At 40.1% G+C, this 18,716-nt stretch overlaps 1 protein-coding gene and 1 long non-coding RNA gene across 4 annotated transcripts; one reads left to right on the plus strand and one right to left on the minus strand.

Moving 5' to 3' along the window:
* Positions 1-265: 265 nt before the first annotated feature.
* Positions 266-11,463, minus strand: LOC116444852. The gene is made up of 4 exons (XR_004240552.1): positions 10,867-11,463; positions 2,137-2,268; positions 1,865-2,035; positions 266-1,488 (listed from the first exon to the last, which is right to left on the minus strand). It is a non-coding gene; the product is annotated as an uncharacterized LOC116444852 (long non-coding RNA).
* On the plus strand, positions 9,144-17,604 carry IL21 (interleukin 21). 3 transcript variants are annotated; one of them, XM_032110556.1, is made up of 5 exons: positions 9,144-9,639; positions 9,768-9,803; positions 13,201-13,338; positions 13,773-13,853; positions 13,954-17,604. In XM_032110556.1, the coding sequence occupies exons 1-5, from the start codon at positions 9,367-9,369 to the stop codon at positions 13,966-13,968; spliced, it is 543 nt and encodes a 180-aa protein (XP_031966447.1). In that variant the 5' UTR covers positions 9,144-9,366; the 3' UTR covers positions 13,969-17,604. The 3 variants fall into 3 exon arrangements, with proteins under 3 accessions (XP_031966447.1, XP_031966446.1, XP_031966445.1); XM_032110555.1 differs by having other exon boundaries at positions 13,773-17,604; XM_032110554.1 differs by lacking the exons at positions 13,773-13,853; positions 13,954-17,604 and having other exon boundaries at positions 13,201-13,656.
* The last annotated feature ends 1,112 nt before the right edge of the window (positions 17,605-18,716 follow it).

The raw sequence follows: 18,716 nt of genomic DNA on the forward strand, positions 1-18,716 counted from the left end.
GATCTAAGGAAGCACAGAGAATGACTATAAATGTTAGACTGATCACCTAAAAAAGGGAGAGCATCTGATTTTTTAATTTGCCAGAAACCATATGAAGTGGCACAAAACACACTGCAATTACTGAGATGGCTAAGAAAAAAAAGCTCACTTCAGGTTGGACATTCTACATCAAACAATGAAGAAAGGTTTTTTCCCCAGCTTTTAAAACTATTACAAATAAAACATCATAATTAAAAATCACTAATGGAAAATTGAAATGATCATATGAACGTGTCAGCACGGAACATTTTAATATTTCTAGTTATTTATTAGCTTTGACAGAAATTGGCCAAACTTAATTAAATCAATCGGGATATCATGAACAGAGCTGAGAGGGTAAGTTTGTGCACTGAATTCGGTCTAGCAATAAAGAAGAAAACAAGGCAGCTCAGACAACCAGTAAGGAGAGTTTCCATGGCACATGATTATATCAGAGGGTAGAACTGTTTATCTCTGCTCAATTTAAACGCAATTTAAAGTGAAGTGAACGGTGACATTTCTCTCAGTGAGGCCAAATCAGTTGTGCAGAGGGCAATGGCAAGGAAAAGAGACAAGAAAAAATCTACAGTGTCTAATGCTTCTCTGCCACACTCTGCATTTTCCCAGCACCTTTGAAAACAATGTTCTTTAACCTTTCCCTGCAGATCCGCCACAAACGGTGTTTGAAAGCACATCAGCCTCCTTTGATCTCCGGGTATTGTTTTGGAAATTACATCTTTGTCTCCTTTTTTCTTCAGGCCGTTTCTGAGATTCTCATGAGTTTTCCTGTTCTCAGGTTCAATGTTTCCATTTCCCTTCACGTTTTTGCCCTTTATGCAGCAGTATCAAGTACAATTATTTTGCATCCTTTGGAGTGCCATCAGCATCTCTTCTGACTTCTCAGCTGTTCCCTCAACATCAGGGTCCAAACCTGCAGAAGGCGAGATTTAAGGGATGCAACTATCCTGGGAGGTTTAGGTACCAAGTAAAAGAAGCATTGACAGAGTTTTTCCATGGGTTGAATAACAAAGTAATTATGTAATCCTTATGATAATCAGAAGAGGAGGATCCAGGAGTGGAAACTGAGCTATATGGGAAGGAATTATGAATCCTATGATATTGCTTCTAGGTAAAGTCTGGGTGCTTCAAAAGAAAGCTAACCCTTGGTTATCTGCCTACCTGCATATCTTGCAGTGATAATGGGAAAAATGTGATTTTCAAAAGCCTCCATTGTTCTAGGCTAGGATCTTCAGTGCCTCCTTGTTTGCCTTTTGGTTTCCCTCGAGTTAGTTCAGAGAAATAGCACTGTCCTGCTCAAGGGATGGGTATCAATTGTAAAATCTGCCAGAAGCTCTTAAGTAACAGGCAAGAAAAATGTCCTTGTCCAGAAGAGTATTTTTGAGACCAATTGTACTCTTTTCTTGTATATTCATCTACAGATGTAGTCATCATGTTTACTACCTCAGGTTTCTGAAAAGAAAACACAAGCAGGACAAGACACCTTAATTTTCCAAAGGTACAATGTTAGAGTAATACTTTTGGTTATTTTTTTTCCTTGAAAAGGAACTCTCCTGAGAGGACCAATGAGATAGTAATAGGGAATTAAAATCCATGGTCTTCTATTGATGTTTCGATACAGAAATTACTGAAAATTATTAAGATGAATCTTGCAGTCACCCCTCTGAAATAGCTAAGTGGGTGATCACACTTTCAATCTTTATTCACACAGAAGTCATTGACTAATGCTTTCGGACAGATTTTGGTACTCCCACAAACACATTAAGTAATTCTTTTCACACAAATAGTAATTTCATTTATTTTTTAGCAAGAAACTTTGTTATATTACCTTGAATGTTATTTTTCTTCTCCTTTGTTTTCTAGCAAGAGGTCTTTGCTCCTTTTTAATACATTCCCATAGGTTCACTCAGAGGGAATGGCGTACACGCTTCTGGGAACTTGTGTGGCAGAGGCAAAACTGCTGTTGTTGAAAACTCAAAAGTTTGGGCAGTCACTGGTCCTGAGAGTGAAGGGAATGGGATTTGCCACTATTAGAGGCTCAGGTGTCCTGTATTGCTACAGCTCAGCTTTCTGGGAAGTTACAGGATGGGAGGCACTCACCAGAGCAGAAGGGAGGAGAGTTAGGGAAGGAATGAAGGCTCATACAGGTGAGTCCATGGCTCTCCTGGCTCCAGTTAAGTGATGATTCTGTGATCCTGTGAATCAATTCACTGAACTCTGCATGGAACTCAACTACAAAAGAAAAAAAGCAAATAACTGATCAACGGTTCAATTATGTTTTGCTGTGATTGATACTACTTCTGCTGCAGCTCCCTCTCTGTCCTACCTTCACATTCTTTAGTTTTGGATTTACCTTACATGTAAATTTATTTATTTAGGCCACCTGAAAGACTACAGATACTGCTGGTTACCTTAAATGGTACCAGTACTATAGTTTATTCTAAATTACCTTACTTAGCTGTTTGGGGTTTTTTTTTTAAATTCTCAGGTGGAAGATTTTTATTTTATAAGTCCTCTGTAATTTCCCACATTTACTTACTCTATTTGTCTCCACACTTGTGGAGAATGCTTTCCTCTCACATCTGGCTCTCTGTATTTAATTTAATATTTCCTTCCTAGACCTTAATCATAACCAAGAGTATCTTGATTTGTCTCGCTTTTTGAGGTCAAAACATGCTCACAGTGCATCTTAAAACATTTCCATTACCGTTTCCACTGAATGCAAGGAAAATATGTTGACTTCATTAAAAAAAAAGAATAAAATTGAACCAGAGATAATTTTCATAAATTAGATGTACAGATTTCACAGCTCAGAAACAAGGATGTCGAACGTGTCCAGCCTATACAGCCTCCTACACAGAAACCGCAAGGTTTCAACGACAAGTCACTGAAACCACAGCATTCAGCTTTTTATCCAAGACAACCTCTACCCAACGGGTGCTGCTGCCTTGGTGTGCTGACTGCTCACACAGTAGTTTTTTCAAAGTTCGCTTAAGGTGCTGACCTGTGAAGAGAAATGAAACTCATCATGCAAACAACTGTGCTATACAGCTTCTCAAATCTGTATGTGCAGATAAACCTGCATGCACCGGCACACACATTCCTACGTTAGATACGTCTAGTTAGAGATGAAGACAGAGACATCTGGAAAAAAAGGTCATTACAAAAAGCTGTTTTTACAAAGTTACTAGCTTGCAGTTTATCTGTTAAGGATAGCATGAGCTAGCCACCTCAGCAGACTTTAACCTTCTGTAAACAACTAAATAGCAGACCTATTTATGAAGTTAAAAGTCGTAACAAAGAGCATTACATTCACAGAGCAATTAATGTATGAGAAACAGAATAGTATTCCTACTTAAGAGAATTCCAGATGGGTATAGCTACTTCTGCAGCAAGGCTTTTATTGATAAAAAAGTAACAACAAATCCTGCTTGCACAATACCATCATACCTACAGGAGTCTTAAATGTAGATCAGGGTGCAGAGTTAAGATTCCCCTAAATACTCTTCCATCAAATGATTCTGCCTGAATGCTGTCTGCACTGGCACCAGATTGCTGTTCGTGGAACAATGATGCTGAGTGAGAGCCACTGGCCCCCTCAGCCTCGCGTGCTAAGGAGGCACTTGTTGCGTAGGCGATCACAGTTGGGTTCAGTAGTAAAGGCAGTAGAAGGGGAGTTTTGGACTTCTGGCAACTCATTTCTATTTGCAAATCTGTCAGGTGTGCTAAGGAGAAAGTAGGGTTGATAGTGAAATGATTGCAATCAAAACAAAGCTAAACAAACAAGCTCTCAAGGCCTTTGCAAGAGGGATTTCACTTTAATGACCCAAGGCCCTGTAACAGAGGTTCCTCAGATGCTGACAAACTGTGACACAGAGTAGCAGTGACCTGAGGAGAAGGTTCTTTAAATGGCTTTGCAGCTGAAGAAAAAACCTGCATTACTACACCCTGAGAACTGCAGAGGTGGCTTCTGCCTCAGCCTTCTCTTAGGCTACACAGTGTGACACCAAAGCCTCTTCTCCGCTGCAGGAGCTGAAGTACAGCACATCTGGTGGCTGATCCAGTGGTCTACAGCACGCACAGGGGTGGTGCTCAGGGCAAGCTGAGGAGTTGGTGTGCAAGCAGGGACATGGAGTCACTCCAAAGGGAGGCTGCATCCTCCAGTGCAATGTCACACTGCTCCTCTGTCCTCACTACTTCTTGCTGTGCCACAGGAGCCCCAGCACCGTAAGACAGGACATCGTCCCTGGGAAGACACAAAAGAAAGGGCAGGAGAACAACGTGACTGAGTTTATAAGATTTGGAATCAACACTACCATTAAAAATAATTCTAATAGAAACTGTGTATAAACAGTAAACACACATACATAGATGAAGGAGAGTACGATCTGTAGTATTGTGGTAGTACCTGAGAACCAGAAAGCAGAACCAGTTAGAAATAAGTAGCATTCAGTCATCTGCCAGCAATAACCATAATAAAAAGGAGAGATTTGCATTTTATTTTGAAGATACAGTTATATAGAATGTATTAATAAGGCAAAATCAGGACAGATCTGCTGAAGGAGGGAAAAGGGGCCATAGCCCCTCAGCGGCTCTGCCCTGTATTCAGCTTTAGACTGTGTAAGAGGGGAACAACTGCACTGCTGTGGAGATCCCACACCAGCACAGCAGCCTCATGAAATGCATCAAACCTTTAATTCTGTTATCAAACTCAAGCTGCAGTGTCATGCTGATCACCATGCAAGGCATGACAGGATAAAGGGAGCCCCAGCTGCCAGTGGAATGCTACCTATGTAGCGCATTCCCACGGGCTGCAGTAGACTGTGCACATCCATCTTGAGCCTATAATGCTTTGCAGGTTATCTGGTTTGTACTACTGATGTTGTAGCACAGAAGTGACTCTCTTCTGACTTCTGTTCCTTCTGTTCATTAATATTAGTAAATTTAAAAAGCAAGCATTTTGCATTGTGCCCATTCTGCATCCTCCATTCACAGTCCAACACCTGCATGTATCTCTTCTGATTTTTCTTTCTCAACATTTAGGATGAACATGACACACACACTGTTGGGTTTCAGCACTACCACATCCCTGCCTTTCACACTGTAGGCCTGTGTCTTAGTGGAATCATTGGGAAATGTGTTGGGAATGTTGGGAAACAGACAACACTTCTGCGGTAGAAAGGCTGTGGGCCATCCTTCACAAGGAGACCTGCAGACCTGCCATGCATCAAACCCCTGAGCAGCAGAAGTCCTGGCTGCCGCACAGAGCAGGAGCAATGACTCGTCTCACTCATTGCCCCAACCTCTCCCCTCCTGTGGCTTTCAGCTGAGCAACTCCTTTCTGCCCTCAAATTTTTAAGAGAACTGTGGTAGCTGAACATCCTGTCAGCTGCTGCCTTGTCCTCTGAACGTGGCTGTCCTCTGGTAGTGGGGAAAGATTATGAGCACTACTGCAATGCTAACAAGAATGAAGCTCTCTATAAAAGCTGGAACACAGCCCAGGCACAGCTCTAAGCTCTTAGTTACAGAAATCAAACTGTTCGGGCCTTATGCAGGAGTTTTTAGCTGAGATATGAAAGGAACTGCATGATGTGGATGCCTGCAGTGGCAGAAGACTACACTTGGTGACCCAGGGAGGCTTCTTCCATCCTACATTCAGAGAAAGGTGTGACCCAGGAGGTGGGAGGCTGCTCCCAGCACTAAAGGAGACTTAAAAGGATGTGCCCACAAGAGGACAGTTCTGAATATCTGGCACTGTGCAGGGTCGGTCTAAGCTTGTCTCAGGCTCTGGGTGTTAACAGGAAGTTTTCTCAGTACAGTTTGTTATCAGTGGTTGGGAAGAACACAAATACATTGAACTATGTGCCTAAAAAGGATTACTGGGTTTACCTAGGAGCAGGATGGGAAAGAAATCAGCTACAAGTTAACTCTGGAGGAACATTATGGAGAATGTAAATGGTTTTATATTGTTGCCTAGTAATATTTTAGTACCTATGTCTCCCCATTCAGAGTTATATTTACTCTGCTTGTTATTGCAAATACAAGTTAAGAATAGATTTTGTCCCAGGTTAGGTTTTCCCTCTTCAAAGCAAAGTTAAAAGACCGAAGAATTATATCAAAGTTTATAATAGGAAAATAAGATTGCAAGGGGGTAGAACTAACTTACAAAGTTGTCAGAAATATTTCAAAGACTAGTTTTTCTAAATCTGTTTTACAGGAATCTTCCTCGTAAGTCTCCCATTTTCCAGCATAACTCTCTCCCCTCTTTTCCTACAATCCCCCCAAGTCACAGACAGTACACACACAAAATTTCACAGACCTAAGTTATAAAAATTCTTTGAAAGCAGCCCTGTACATTACAGAGTTTTTTGGCTGAGCCATAGCAATGACTAAGCCATGGGAAAAGCCTCCATTCAGCTCTCCTGTAAAGGAAAATGTGGGTGGGGGAACCGGGCTTTCGGGGTCGAAGTCATGCATCTCTTGGGTGTCACCGTAGCAAAGAGGAAAGAGGAGGATTCGGCCTGGCAGGGCTGGGCTGGGAGGTTTCTCACATTTCCACTTCTCAGCCATCCCTGTGGGGCTGAGCCGGCGACAACGTGAATGAGGGTGTCATTGTTTGACTCAGCATGTTCCTAAGCCACAAGAGAGAGGTGACGTATATAAAAAACTTGCTGCTCACTCTTATCTGATAAGAGGGATATCAAGGAGTTTTCTCCACTGCCTAGACAATAGAGGAAGTCCTCCTTTGTCCTTGCATTTCACTTTCTCTGTTATAATGCCTTCCTTGAAGCAATTATTGTGGCCTTACAGCCTCTAACGCAAACCAGAAGACTATACAGCAGTTTTAGAGACCTGATATGCAAACACAAGTTACCACATTGTCAAATGCCCATTGTTTAACTTCCCATTTACTCCACCAGCTTTAAAACCGATCTCTGATCTAACTGATTTAATTTGGAGTAGCTCAGACAGAGCCGTCTCACCTCCCATGATTTTGGTGGAGATCTGCCTCTGTCCCTTCAAGTCCTGTGCTTCTGAAAACACAGATTTTTTTTGTCATATTTTTTTGTCATATTACACATCCAAATGAAAAGTTCCCAACATATCAACCAAATAAAGATGCATAACGGGCTGACAGTGCAAGCACAACCACCTACTGGAGCTGGGCTCAAAGAGGTTTCCCAAAAGAATCCACAGTTGAAATACTGACAATAAGAAGTAAAAGCAAGCATTATCACCAGCCTGTTTCTTTACTATGAACACTTCCACCAGCAAGTCAAAAAGTGGATTAAGAATAAATGAACATTCATCCACGTTACCACACAACAACTACAGAAAAGTTATGGTAAAGAGGAGCAGAGCCAAGTACCCTCTTCATGTAAAGAACACCACTATTGGAAATAATCTCTCCATGTTCTCAGCAGCCTCAGGGAGCTGTTGGATAACAGACAGAAAAAGTTTTACAAAGCGTCACAGGAATGGGATGGAGGGAGGAGGGATAAAAAGAAGTACCGGTGACCATGTGGTTGCTCAAACCAAAGATGCTGTTGATTTCCTTTAATGAACCTTAGCTATAAATTAACAGTCATTTCAAATAAAACCTACTGAGATCCTCTGTACCGCACAGTGCAGCTGTGCTGCTTATCTAACATTATTTCACAACACATCTATAGAAAAAAAGATTAAAAACTCATCACACTACCTTTTCTTCAGGAAATAAAATTTCAGACTATGTGATAGAAGAAAGTATTTTTTTTCTTACTTGTTTCAGTTCTCATTTTTCAGGATTTCTGTTCTATTGGGTGTGACTAGCTACCCCTTTCACCAGGAGAGGTTGTGTGTGCGCATGCATGAGACCCTGTGTGCCATACGTGTACCTACATACACCTGTAAAATCCATTCCTTTAAGCTATTCATTTTCTGAAAGAAGAAAAATTACTTAAGTACATAAACAGTATAGAGTAAATAATTGTTTGTGCACAGAAAACAAACGTGCCAGAGTATGTCACATACAGCTCTCACCAGTTTAAGCACTCATTTTTAAATGAACAATGAACAAGTGACCCAGACTGACAGCCCAGATTCACCCACCAGACAGATGCAGGTGCATTTGATACAATGTCAGCATATTACATAGATTACCACACACCCAGCTGCTGTCCAAACTCCGGGTAGATTTTGTAAAGCATCTCCAAAACCATCTGGAATCTTCAGATTTTCAGAGACAGATTTAATTTGAAAGACACATGACCATCTTTTTATTCCCCACAGTGAAAGTGCCCAAGTGACTTTAACTGCCTTCTGCTAATTCCAAACAGGAACCTTTTAATGGTATTGATAATAATTAATTAATGATAATATGTAAGAGGCATTTAAAATTGGTTTTTTCCTCTTTGTGATAAAATATTACAATCAATGATTTTAAAATCAACTGATTCCTAGAGCTGGCAGTCCAGTAAGTCCCTATCCCTGCAGAGACTTTTGTATGGATTTCACCCAGAACAAGTGCACTTCTAGATTCCCAAGAGAATTCTCAGGTCTCAGTATCACATCTTCTTTGAAGAGAATAAACTCTGAAACTAACCTTGAACCTAGCTGCTGAAGGATGTAATTGAATGTGTTTAGCTGTCACAAGTAATAGTGTCCCTTGGGACTGACTCACCAGGATTTAGTCCCTGCTCTTCCAGTATTGCTCCCATCTTGGTAATGGGCGTCATTCAGGGATTCATCTCTCCCAGAACAATGTCTCTCCCTGCAACCTTCACCCCCAGTGGATATGGCCTCCACAATGGTGTTAATGAATCTGCTACTGGTTCCAAGTAAGTATAAAGCAGATCTCAGCTGATTTAAATGCTAAGATGAGCTTTTACTCACAGCTCTAACAGAATCCAAGCTGGGAATGAAAAAGCCAAGGTTCATAGATGTCAGGAGGAACCAGCTAACATTCCTTGGAGCCCTAAAGTAAGATAAATACATTTACATTTTGAAAGAAGTCCTGTCATATTTCTCCAGAACAGTACAGAAGAGCTGCAGATGGACTGAAGAGATTCGTTGCTGTATGACACAGGAAAAAAAATGCAGAATCTTTGTTTACCTAGGCCTGTGGTTTCTAAGTACCAACTTTTTAGTACGCTCATTTCTTGACTCAAAGTGAAAATGGGAATTCACCCTTTTCTCTTCTTTTCCTGTCCAATGTGCAGATCGGGCACATTTTCTTTCACTCCATCAATCCCTGTCCCCCCACGCACAAGGTCGCGTACAGGCATCTAGCCAGTGGAAAAGAAAAAAGGGTTACTCATTAATCCATTCTACAAAGCTTTCCAAACTGAAATGGGTGGGTTCTCCATCTCCAGCAGGGAGCAATATATAGGTAGGTGCAGAGCATACCTGAGCACAGCTCAAACTGGAGTGTTACACTTGAACAGCACAACTTTGCTCCCAGCACATTTTAAAACAGAACCTATCAGGATGAAGAGGATGATTATTTTCTGCATGCTTTTCTTCTGCTCCAGTATGGTGCTGACTGCAGCTTCACCCAGAACAGCGAAATACAAACAGATTCTCAAAACAATTGAGCAATTAGAAACCATGGTGAAAGATAAGGTAAGTGATGGTATTTGTCATAATATTGAAATTTCCTTTGAGCATTATGTATTGCTTAGTACATATCTTGTGATGGACACCACTTTCAAATGTTAAAACTTTTCTAACTTAGATTTGTTTTATTTTAGGATGCTGAATTCCTGCATACACCAGAAAACACTGTGGTGAGACTGCTTTAACATTTTTTTCCTATTTATATCAATTTGATTTTGTATGGGTTTCTTCCATTGACAAATGGCAGATGTCTTCTTCTTCACGTCTCTGACCTAGTACTCTTAATGCAAGCTAGACTGAATAAGAAAATACTTCATAAAAGTTCCTTTTTTCTTGATGTTTAATGGCAAAAGTGTTTCTATTTTGGCATCTCAATTACTATTTTGCTATTGTATGTGTACCATAACCCACCAATAGATCCAGAGCTGCACATATTCCATTTACTCAAGGAATACTGCTAAAAGTGAGGATTCATACAAGAGCCAGAGGAGCAGCAGTGCTTTTGGGGATGCAGGTATTTGGAGTGGAAGTGCCTTCAGCTGCCATGAGCGCCAGCATGGCTGAGCTGACCCCCTTGCCTCCCAGTGCAGCTAAATGCCAAGAGTGGCACTGCAAGGCCATGTCACAGAGTGCTTCCTGTCATCTGCAGTCACACTGCTCTCTCTGAGACTATCTGTGCAGGGGTTGTGCTATCAACGGGAAGACAAAACTGCATCTGCAAATATTGTCTCTTCAGATTATAACTAGTTGAAATACAAGAGCAGCTGCCAGTGAATCACTTTTTAATACAGATACTTCTTTATACATCATTTAGTGCTGACATTTGGCATCTTCCAAGGTTAAGAACTTCTGATATACAGTAGCAGTCACCAAGCCTCTGCATTCTCCAAAGTGCCAGGATGCAGGATGTACTGTGAAATTAAATGCCAACCACAGTAACATCATGTCTTAAAAGCTTAGAGGGCAACTACATCCTACTTTGATAATCCCCCAACATGCAACTAAGGTCTAGAGCAACCTGTGGCTATCTAATATTATACTTGTATTATCAGCTGTCTTAAATTTTTGAGCCCTAGCAACTATTTCGTAGCACAAACAATTTTGATTGACATATAAAAATTATCACTATGCATTACAACTCTGTAAAGCTGCAGGCATTCTTCAAAATTTATCTACTCGGGACTGTAAACTCCCTTGCAAAGCAACTACAAGAAGAAAGGAAAAAAAACTCACCTCATTTCACACAGGTTTTGGTTAGCCTCCTCCTAGGCTTTACAGCTGGGTGCATGTTTTACGGGCCAAAAAATATACAGAAACATGGCCAAAGCAGACACATTTCTTCACATTGCTAGAAACAACTGCAGTGCACAGACTCATTGCTGGACTTTTTTCACTAACACTCTTTCTAACTTGTGGTGTCAAAGTGAAAAGGAGGAGGTTATTAGCTGTCATTTTACTCCAGTGTTTGCCGCTGCCTCTGAAACTAAGCAAATACAACTAGCGACTAACTGCTTAGTGAGGTTGTTGGGGTTTTTTTCTTAAAAAAAGTCATGCTCACCTCAGGAAGGAAGACAGCAGTTCACTTGCAGCTTAGGGCTTTACTGGCTGGTTCTGGGAGGTCCTAAGTGCCTCTGCTGAATACTAGAGAAGATGGTGAATTCACATATTTAGAAGGTATTAAGTTGATACAGGTTAAGCTTCTGATGAAAAACATGTAAAAAATATTAGTGTGCTAATAGTAATTATCACCAGTAACCAAATGAACAAACTTGTCATCCTACAGGGTGACTAAGATATGAATTACAGTGTGCCAAAGTGGCACTCAGGGTGATTAGGTGCCATCACACCCTACTGAAACTCAATTTAATAAAAAGTCACTCATATAACTGCATTTCAAGTATCAAAATATTTGAAATTATTTTATTATAACCTGCTCATGCCAGATTCGTATTTGGTATTGGATATTCAAAGAGAAAACTACCTATTATAACATTCAGAATCAGGTGTTTTATCCCTACCTGTTCTGGCTTCCTTGAGGTTCCTTTGCGTGGACTCTTAGTCCCAATTCAATCCCACACAATTTCCTTGTACCCTCAACAATGAAGTATTCTTTCCTTTGAATAAAGAGAGGTAAGTGGACATCAACTCAAGGGATAACAGGCTGAGGCTGACAATACAGTGTTAAGGCTGAGGTGATTCCAGCCTGGAGGGCAAATGAGCTCTCTTGCTGGTGATTGGCACTGCAGCTGAAGTGGCATTCAGAGACACGATTCTGATGTACCCCGGATCCATATCTAACCCTGCTGATCACTAATTCCAGAAGTGAGGGCTCTATGGGCTCATCTGTAAAGTTAGTTTGAGTCAGATGCAGAGTACTGCTGCCAACTGCCTCTGATACAAATATTTTACATGTTTCTAGCTCCCCTCAGACATTTCCAATGGCCTGTGCCCTTTCATGCCTCATCCCCAAAGTGCTCAGCCTGTGACAACACGCCGGGCCCCACAATCCCTGTGGTGCCCTGACCGTTGGCTGCCTCAGCTACAACTGACAGCTCAGCAAAACAGAAAAGGCAGCACAGATGAGAAATGCTTGTTTCTCAGCTCAGCACGGATGAGACCGAAAACGTTTTCAGTTTCAGCTGGAAAATCAATCTCTTTAAAAGACGAGTAGTTTTTTTTTTCCAGTAAGCACGGCTGGTTACGGTAAAGATGCTTGAAACTAACATAAACGTGTGGCTTTTAAGGAAAATAAAATGTTTTATCTGACCAACATAGAATGTTGCTAGTAAAATTTGCTACAAGCAACATCCCTGAAGGCAGCCTTGTCCTTGCCCGAGCAGCAAACTGCAGCAACATCTCATAAGGCAGATGAGACTCAGCTTGGGTAGCAGTAGGTATGCAAAACAGGGACGATGGCTTTGGAGCCTTTCTAATACGTGTAATCAGCAGCTCTAAATGCTTCCTTTTTTGGAAAACAGGAAGCAACTTAGAAATTGGCTTCATTAAACGTTGCTTTTCCTTCTCTGTTGACTATTAGGTTAGTTTTGGGGATAGTTTCTATATCATTTCTGATGCTATTGTGTAAGAACATTTCAATAGTATTTGAAAACAGGCAGTTCTACATCAATTATAATTATTGACTAGGCAATATTAAAAAGGGAACAAAAATTAGGAAGAGAAAAATTATATTCCCACACGTAGCACTGAGAGATATTTGCAATTTTTAAAAAATAAAATGCTTGTGCTTTAGTAGGTGAAAACCTACTACACGTAACTGATCTACTCTTCAGGAATGTTTTCTTTCAAATGCTGCCATGATTAATAGCCAAGTGGACATTCATTTTGTTAAGAAATACGTAAGTAATTATGCAAGAACAGGCAAAGTAAAGCTTCAAGATCTCTTGCGTATGTAAAAGTAACTTAAAAAAATAAAATAAAAAGGTACAGTTGAATATTCTCAGTTAATATCCTGGATACCTTCTTTTGCACATGGACCACAACTTAATGCATGCAGGAAAAAGCGCTGCAACATTAACTTTAAAACAGCTCCTTCTTTTCCTGTCCTAGGAGGGATGCCTGTACACAGCTGTGACCTGCTTCAAGAAGGGCATCCAGAAATTAAAACCAGTGAGCAGCCAGGAGAATACAAAGTTCAAAAAAGCCATTAGACTCATGAACAAATTCACCTACGGAGACCCTGGAGAGGTAGGATTTCCTCACAGTGCTCATAATCGTGATCATTGCTCCTTATTTTCTCTAGCAGATGCCCCCTGCAATGGGGGAATTGTAGAAAGCAAATCTGTTCAAAAAAGCAATCTGCCTTTCATTACTTTGGAAATAAAAAAGCCCAATTTTTGCACTTTTGGGAGAGGCATTCCCTGTGATCCTAGTCAATCGCATGCATGTTCTTGGCAACCACATGATGTGCTGGCAGAAGGACAGGGATCACTGCAAAACAATGTGAATGAAAGCTGTCATTACTAAATTCCTTCCCTTTTGAAAGAGTTTGTGTCTAAGCTTTTCCAGCTAGAAAAGGCATTGATTACAACCCTCTTGATTTTTCAGTGAGAAAGCTTGAGTTTTGATTTAGGATTGTGATGTGCTGTTTAGAAGTGCCATGATTCTTTTTTATCTTACAGCAGTGTGAGTCTACATGTGAATCTTATGAGAAGAAAACCCCCAAAGAGTTTTTGAGGGGCTTTGCAAACCTAATGCAAATGGTAAGCAGAGTTGATTCCTCCTGGGTGCTTCCTGACATTTTGCAAACCATCACAGATATCTTTATTTTACATCCTTACTAACAGTGTGTTGTTTTTACAGCTATTCAAGAACTAAAATAGGACACACCAGAGCTGAAGGCTACTGAAAATCTACTCTTTAAAGCAGACACTATGTTATATTTAAGATGTGAAAAATGTAAATACTTTCCAGTGCTATTATGATGTGTTCTCTGTGTGTGGCAAGTGAAAGCTTCTCCCAAAATATTAAGGAGTCTTATTTGGATGGATATTCGTAAGATGGATGCTGTTTTCGAAGTGATTCTAGCCCCACCATACAGTGAAAATTAAATTCTAATTTCGCAAAAATAGGCTCTTGTAAGGGACTCAACTGTCACCTTCTGCTGAACTAGAAATACATGAGATGGTTACTTCTGTATTTTTGCTTTGACCTTAACTGAATGCCATGCAAAGATTTCTGCAACTTTTCTAAGAAAATCAACAGAAAAATTATCAGAGGCTTTGAAGCCTCAAAGGAATCTACTTGGACTGATTTCCTTATTTACAATGATACCACACACAGAGATTTATTTATAAGTTCTTTGATTGTATCTTAGCTCACTATGGGAAAATATCCTGTATTTAACTGTCTTCTAAGTACTGGAAAAAACATTTACAAATCATACTGTATGGCTGTGATTAACATCTTGAAGTTAATGGCACATTTGCCATGGGTTTCAATAGGGAGAAATGTAACTCACATGCTCTAAGTGGAGATACAGGATTCTGGGGGGAAAATCCTGTTTCAGAAAATGGAATTTCATCTACACTCTCCCAGACTAACATGAAAGATGCAGCAGAGGCATGACTGGCTGGTACAACCAGCCACTACAAAATGTTCAATAAGTAGAGTAATTGATGATTAGTCAGAGTGAAACAGCTCTAATGCATATTGCTCTTTCTCAGAGGTCAGCACCCTCATATTCATGTACCATTAACACTATTCATTGTCTCTCCTCCTGATTGATTGTAACAGTTTAAGTTTTATTTGCCGTTTTTTCTTTAAAAATCTGTCAAGTTTTTTATTATGTGGAAACCTTCCTGGACAGCTACTGAATCCTGAACATTTCTGTGGGACTATGGCCAGAAACATCGCAGAAATTTTTTTAAAATGGGAGTGAGTATCACAGCACTTAAAACTAGTTTCAGCAGCTTAATTATATACCACCATATTCTGCTTGCAGTGATTCTGAACCTCTGGGTTCTTCCATCTGAGCAGTAACTGCTAATTTACCCCAAACAGATATTAGCCCCACATGAGGAAACCGATCTTGGAAAAGAGCATGAACCTTCCAGTAAAAATTAACTTTTCATCTAATTTTCTCTCTACTTAGTAGAAATGTGGTAGAGAGAGGAAACTGGAAAACTGCATCTAATGTTAGGATGGAAAATGACAAGGTTAGTTACCTCCAAAAATAATAAGGTAGTATTAAAAATATTTCCATTCCTACCAATGTCATCGGCCTAAAGGAAAACTAATACAAAAAGCTTTGCTGCCTCCACATTTATACTGTCCTGAAACGCAAACCTCCTCAAAAATGTACATCAGAAAGAGGAAGGAAGATCCTCAGGGCAGAACAAACTAAGGGAACTCTCCTTGTTTCTGGTCATGGCCATTTTGATTTAGAGTGTCTTTTTCTTCTCCTTCTCTTTTTCCGTTTCAAAACCCGCTTTTCCTCTGTGTAACATTCTATCTCATACCTCAATGTTTCCACATTATTGCATCAGAATTAACATTCTAAAAAAGAACTACCACTCAGATGTAAGTAATCAAAGTACTGAGTTTACATGATGTTCTTTCTGTACCTTCTATCCCCATTTCTCTGACTCACCTACCCATAAAGTCCCTTCATCACCAGTTGGTGAGCAATATGCAAGCTGCTACTGCAACAGATTTTAAAGTTACAGAAGTAATAGTCAGGGTAAAATTCAATTCCAGATTTGGATAAAAGCAACTGAGAAAACATTGAAGCATGTCCTGTGGTTGCAGTGTGCCTGCTGATGTTTCTACATTTATATTTTTATGGAGGAGTTTAATTGAATGCCTTTATCATGAATTAAGTGCCTTTTTAGGTGAGTCCTAGAAGTCAAACAAATAAACCAGCACTTCTCATGCAGTTCCATGGAATATTTGCATGTGCAGGGTTTTAGAGAAAGAGCTTTTTTTTTGTACAAAGAATACAGTATGTATTTCTTTATTTGTAAACGTCTTTTCCAGTAACTAAGTGCATTGAAATCCCTGTTCTAAAAGAGCCTGTTAAAATCCTTGTTGCGCAGATGAAATGGGATTAGCATGCCCTGACAAAGACAACATTGCGTATTACATATTTATTAGCAATCATTATAAAGCATTGAGAAGGAACTTTTGTACCTGGGATGGCCATTTTATGAATGAAAAACAATTCCCTACACAAATGTCATAAGCTAACTAGGTACTCCTGCCTACACTGCAGCAATGTCTGGGTTTTGTCCAAGAGGCAGCATGTAATGCAGGAAGTAATGCACCTATTTCTGTTTAGTGACTTGCTTCACTGTTTTTAACTATGAATCTTATCACACCAAGCATAGTGCTAAGGCTTATTTTTTCTTGTTTTAAACATAATATGCTTGTTTATTAATTGAAGCTATTTCTTGTACCTGCAGAACAACTTAATTTAAAACGCTCATTTGTAGTATTCAAAAAACTAGTGAGAAACAGTAACAAATGTAACTTTAGAGGGTTAATTGCTCTGAGATCTTGCTGAAAACTGAAATTATTTGATAATCCAGTCCAGCTATGTGTGGAGAATATTAATCACAAAATTAGCACAGCTGATTTTGGCCAACATCACACCTCTGGGCAGTGTCAGCACAATCACAGAGGGCAACTCTGTCCGCTTCAAATATGCTTTGATTTACAAGATGTGTGGCCTCATGCTCACTCTTTGATTTGTCAGAGTTATCAAAGACTGAGTGTATTATTCAGGGTGTGCTATCTGAAGAACAGGACGAATGAAGAACAGGAAATCTGTGCAGGACAAAACAGTGTTCAGGAAGACCTCATCTTTTTCTGCACCGGCGTTCTCAGAAGGAAAAATGAAGATGCCCAAAGGAGGAACTTGTGACCTTAGGAAGGACCAAATCCAAATGTGTACACCCTCTTGCTTTATTTCCTTTCATGAGATGAACTGTCTTTGTACTAAGTGCACTCTGCAGAAACAATGTGTGTTTCAGTAACAGAGTACATTGTGTAAGCCATAAAAGCTCATTACCTCCCAGGGAGGCTTTACAATATATTTATGATTTTGATCATAAGCGCCCTTTGTAGGCACTTTGAGATGTGTTTTAGCATGGTATATAAGATTTTGTATAATATTTACTTTTCCTGAGAAGATTCTTTATTTTTATACCAATTGACTAATCTAATTTAATTATTTATTGCATTTCTGTAAAGGGAATGTTTGTACTAAGGACTGTGTGGTCTGACTAATTTATATGCCTGTGATATTAAACAATTTTAGCCAACACGATTTTCTCTTGTTATTTTCTTTAAAAACTTATTTTTGAAGTTATGTGTGTGAGAAATATTCCCAGTGGGTTTTCCAGTCACCTGTACCATATACCTGTTTTGGAGTGGGGTGAATTGTTCCTGAGTATTTCTGCTTCTCACCGAGTGAGCAGATGACTCAGACTTGACTAACAGTTAATTCTGGATGAACCCCAGCATACGTGATCCCTCCCAAAGACAGGAGGGATCCCTCCATCCAGTGGAAAACCCACAGGGAATAGCTCTCTCAGATAACCACAAAACTTCCCTACAGTGTTCTCTGTTTGCACTTGTGCTGATGATCCATGCTGTAACAGGAGCAAAGGTGAAAGAGAACATTTCCTACTCAAACACCTTTGGCCCAAGCTGCTGATCTCCACTGCTGTACTGCCACCTTTTGACGGCAGTTTGGAAATTCAAAGCAGTTCCAGACATTAAACAAGCAAGCTATCATTGTCATGACAGTGAGCTTTGAAATACCACACAGACATGACAACTAAGTTCTCCACTTCCCATTTAGTTTTCCCTTTCCCTGTTTACACAGCTGAAGGTCTAATTGTGTTGCTGTTGTAACATCATGAAGAGCATGTTTAAAACTATCCCTTACCACATCAGTTAGGCTCTTCAGCAGCTCCTTTTCCTTTGCAAGGGGCTTTACAAATGGATACTGTGTCCATGTGTCCGTCCCTTCATTAACTGTCCAACAACCTATCAGGAATTCCCCGGCTCTTTTTGGATTCTTTGTAAAGGACCACCTGACTTTTACCTCTTTTCACTTTTTATTATTAAACTTCTCAACTGTTTCCTGTCCTCTCTCCATGCCCACCCCTGATTCTCCATCTTCCTCCCATTCTAATTTCCCATACTTGTTCTCCCAACTTCAGTTCATTTTTCTTCCTTCTCTTACACTTCCTCCAGCTTCCTTCCTGTTGTCCGGGAGTTTTCAGACACTCAAATGGTGCATGATCATCAGCTGCACAATTCCATTAAAATGGAAAAAGAGTTGAACATAATGCTAGTGGCCCATATAAAGTTTAATTCCTCACCATCCACAGGAGAACATCCTGACTACAAGGAAGTCAGAAAGATTTTCACTTCTAAGCCAAAGAAGTGAGAGAAGCCCTCACAAACCAGCTGTAGCAGATGATACAGTATGTTTCACACCAAGCTTATCACAACAGATCAGACAAACACTATGACAGAGCAGCTCTCTCCATCCTCCCTTAAATCCTTTTAAAAATTGTAGAGACAGTGAATGAAAAAGGGGCCAAGGCCAGAGC

This window comes from Corvus moneduloides, chromosome 5 (assembly GCF_009650955.1).
Source record: "Corvus moneduloides isolate bCorMon1 chromosome 5, bCorMon1.pri, whole genome shotgun sequence".
Lineage (NCBI taxonomy): Eukaryota > Metazoa > Chordata > Aves > Passeriformes > Corvidae > Corvus > Corvus moneduloides.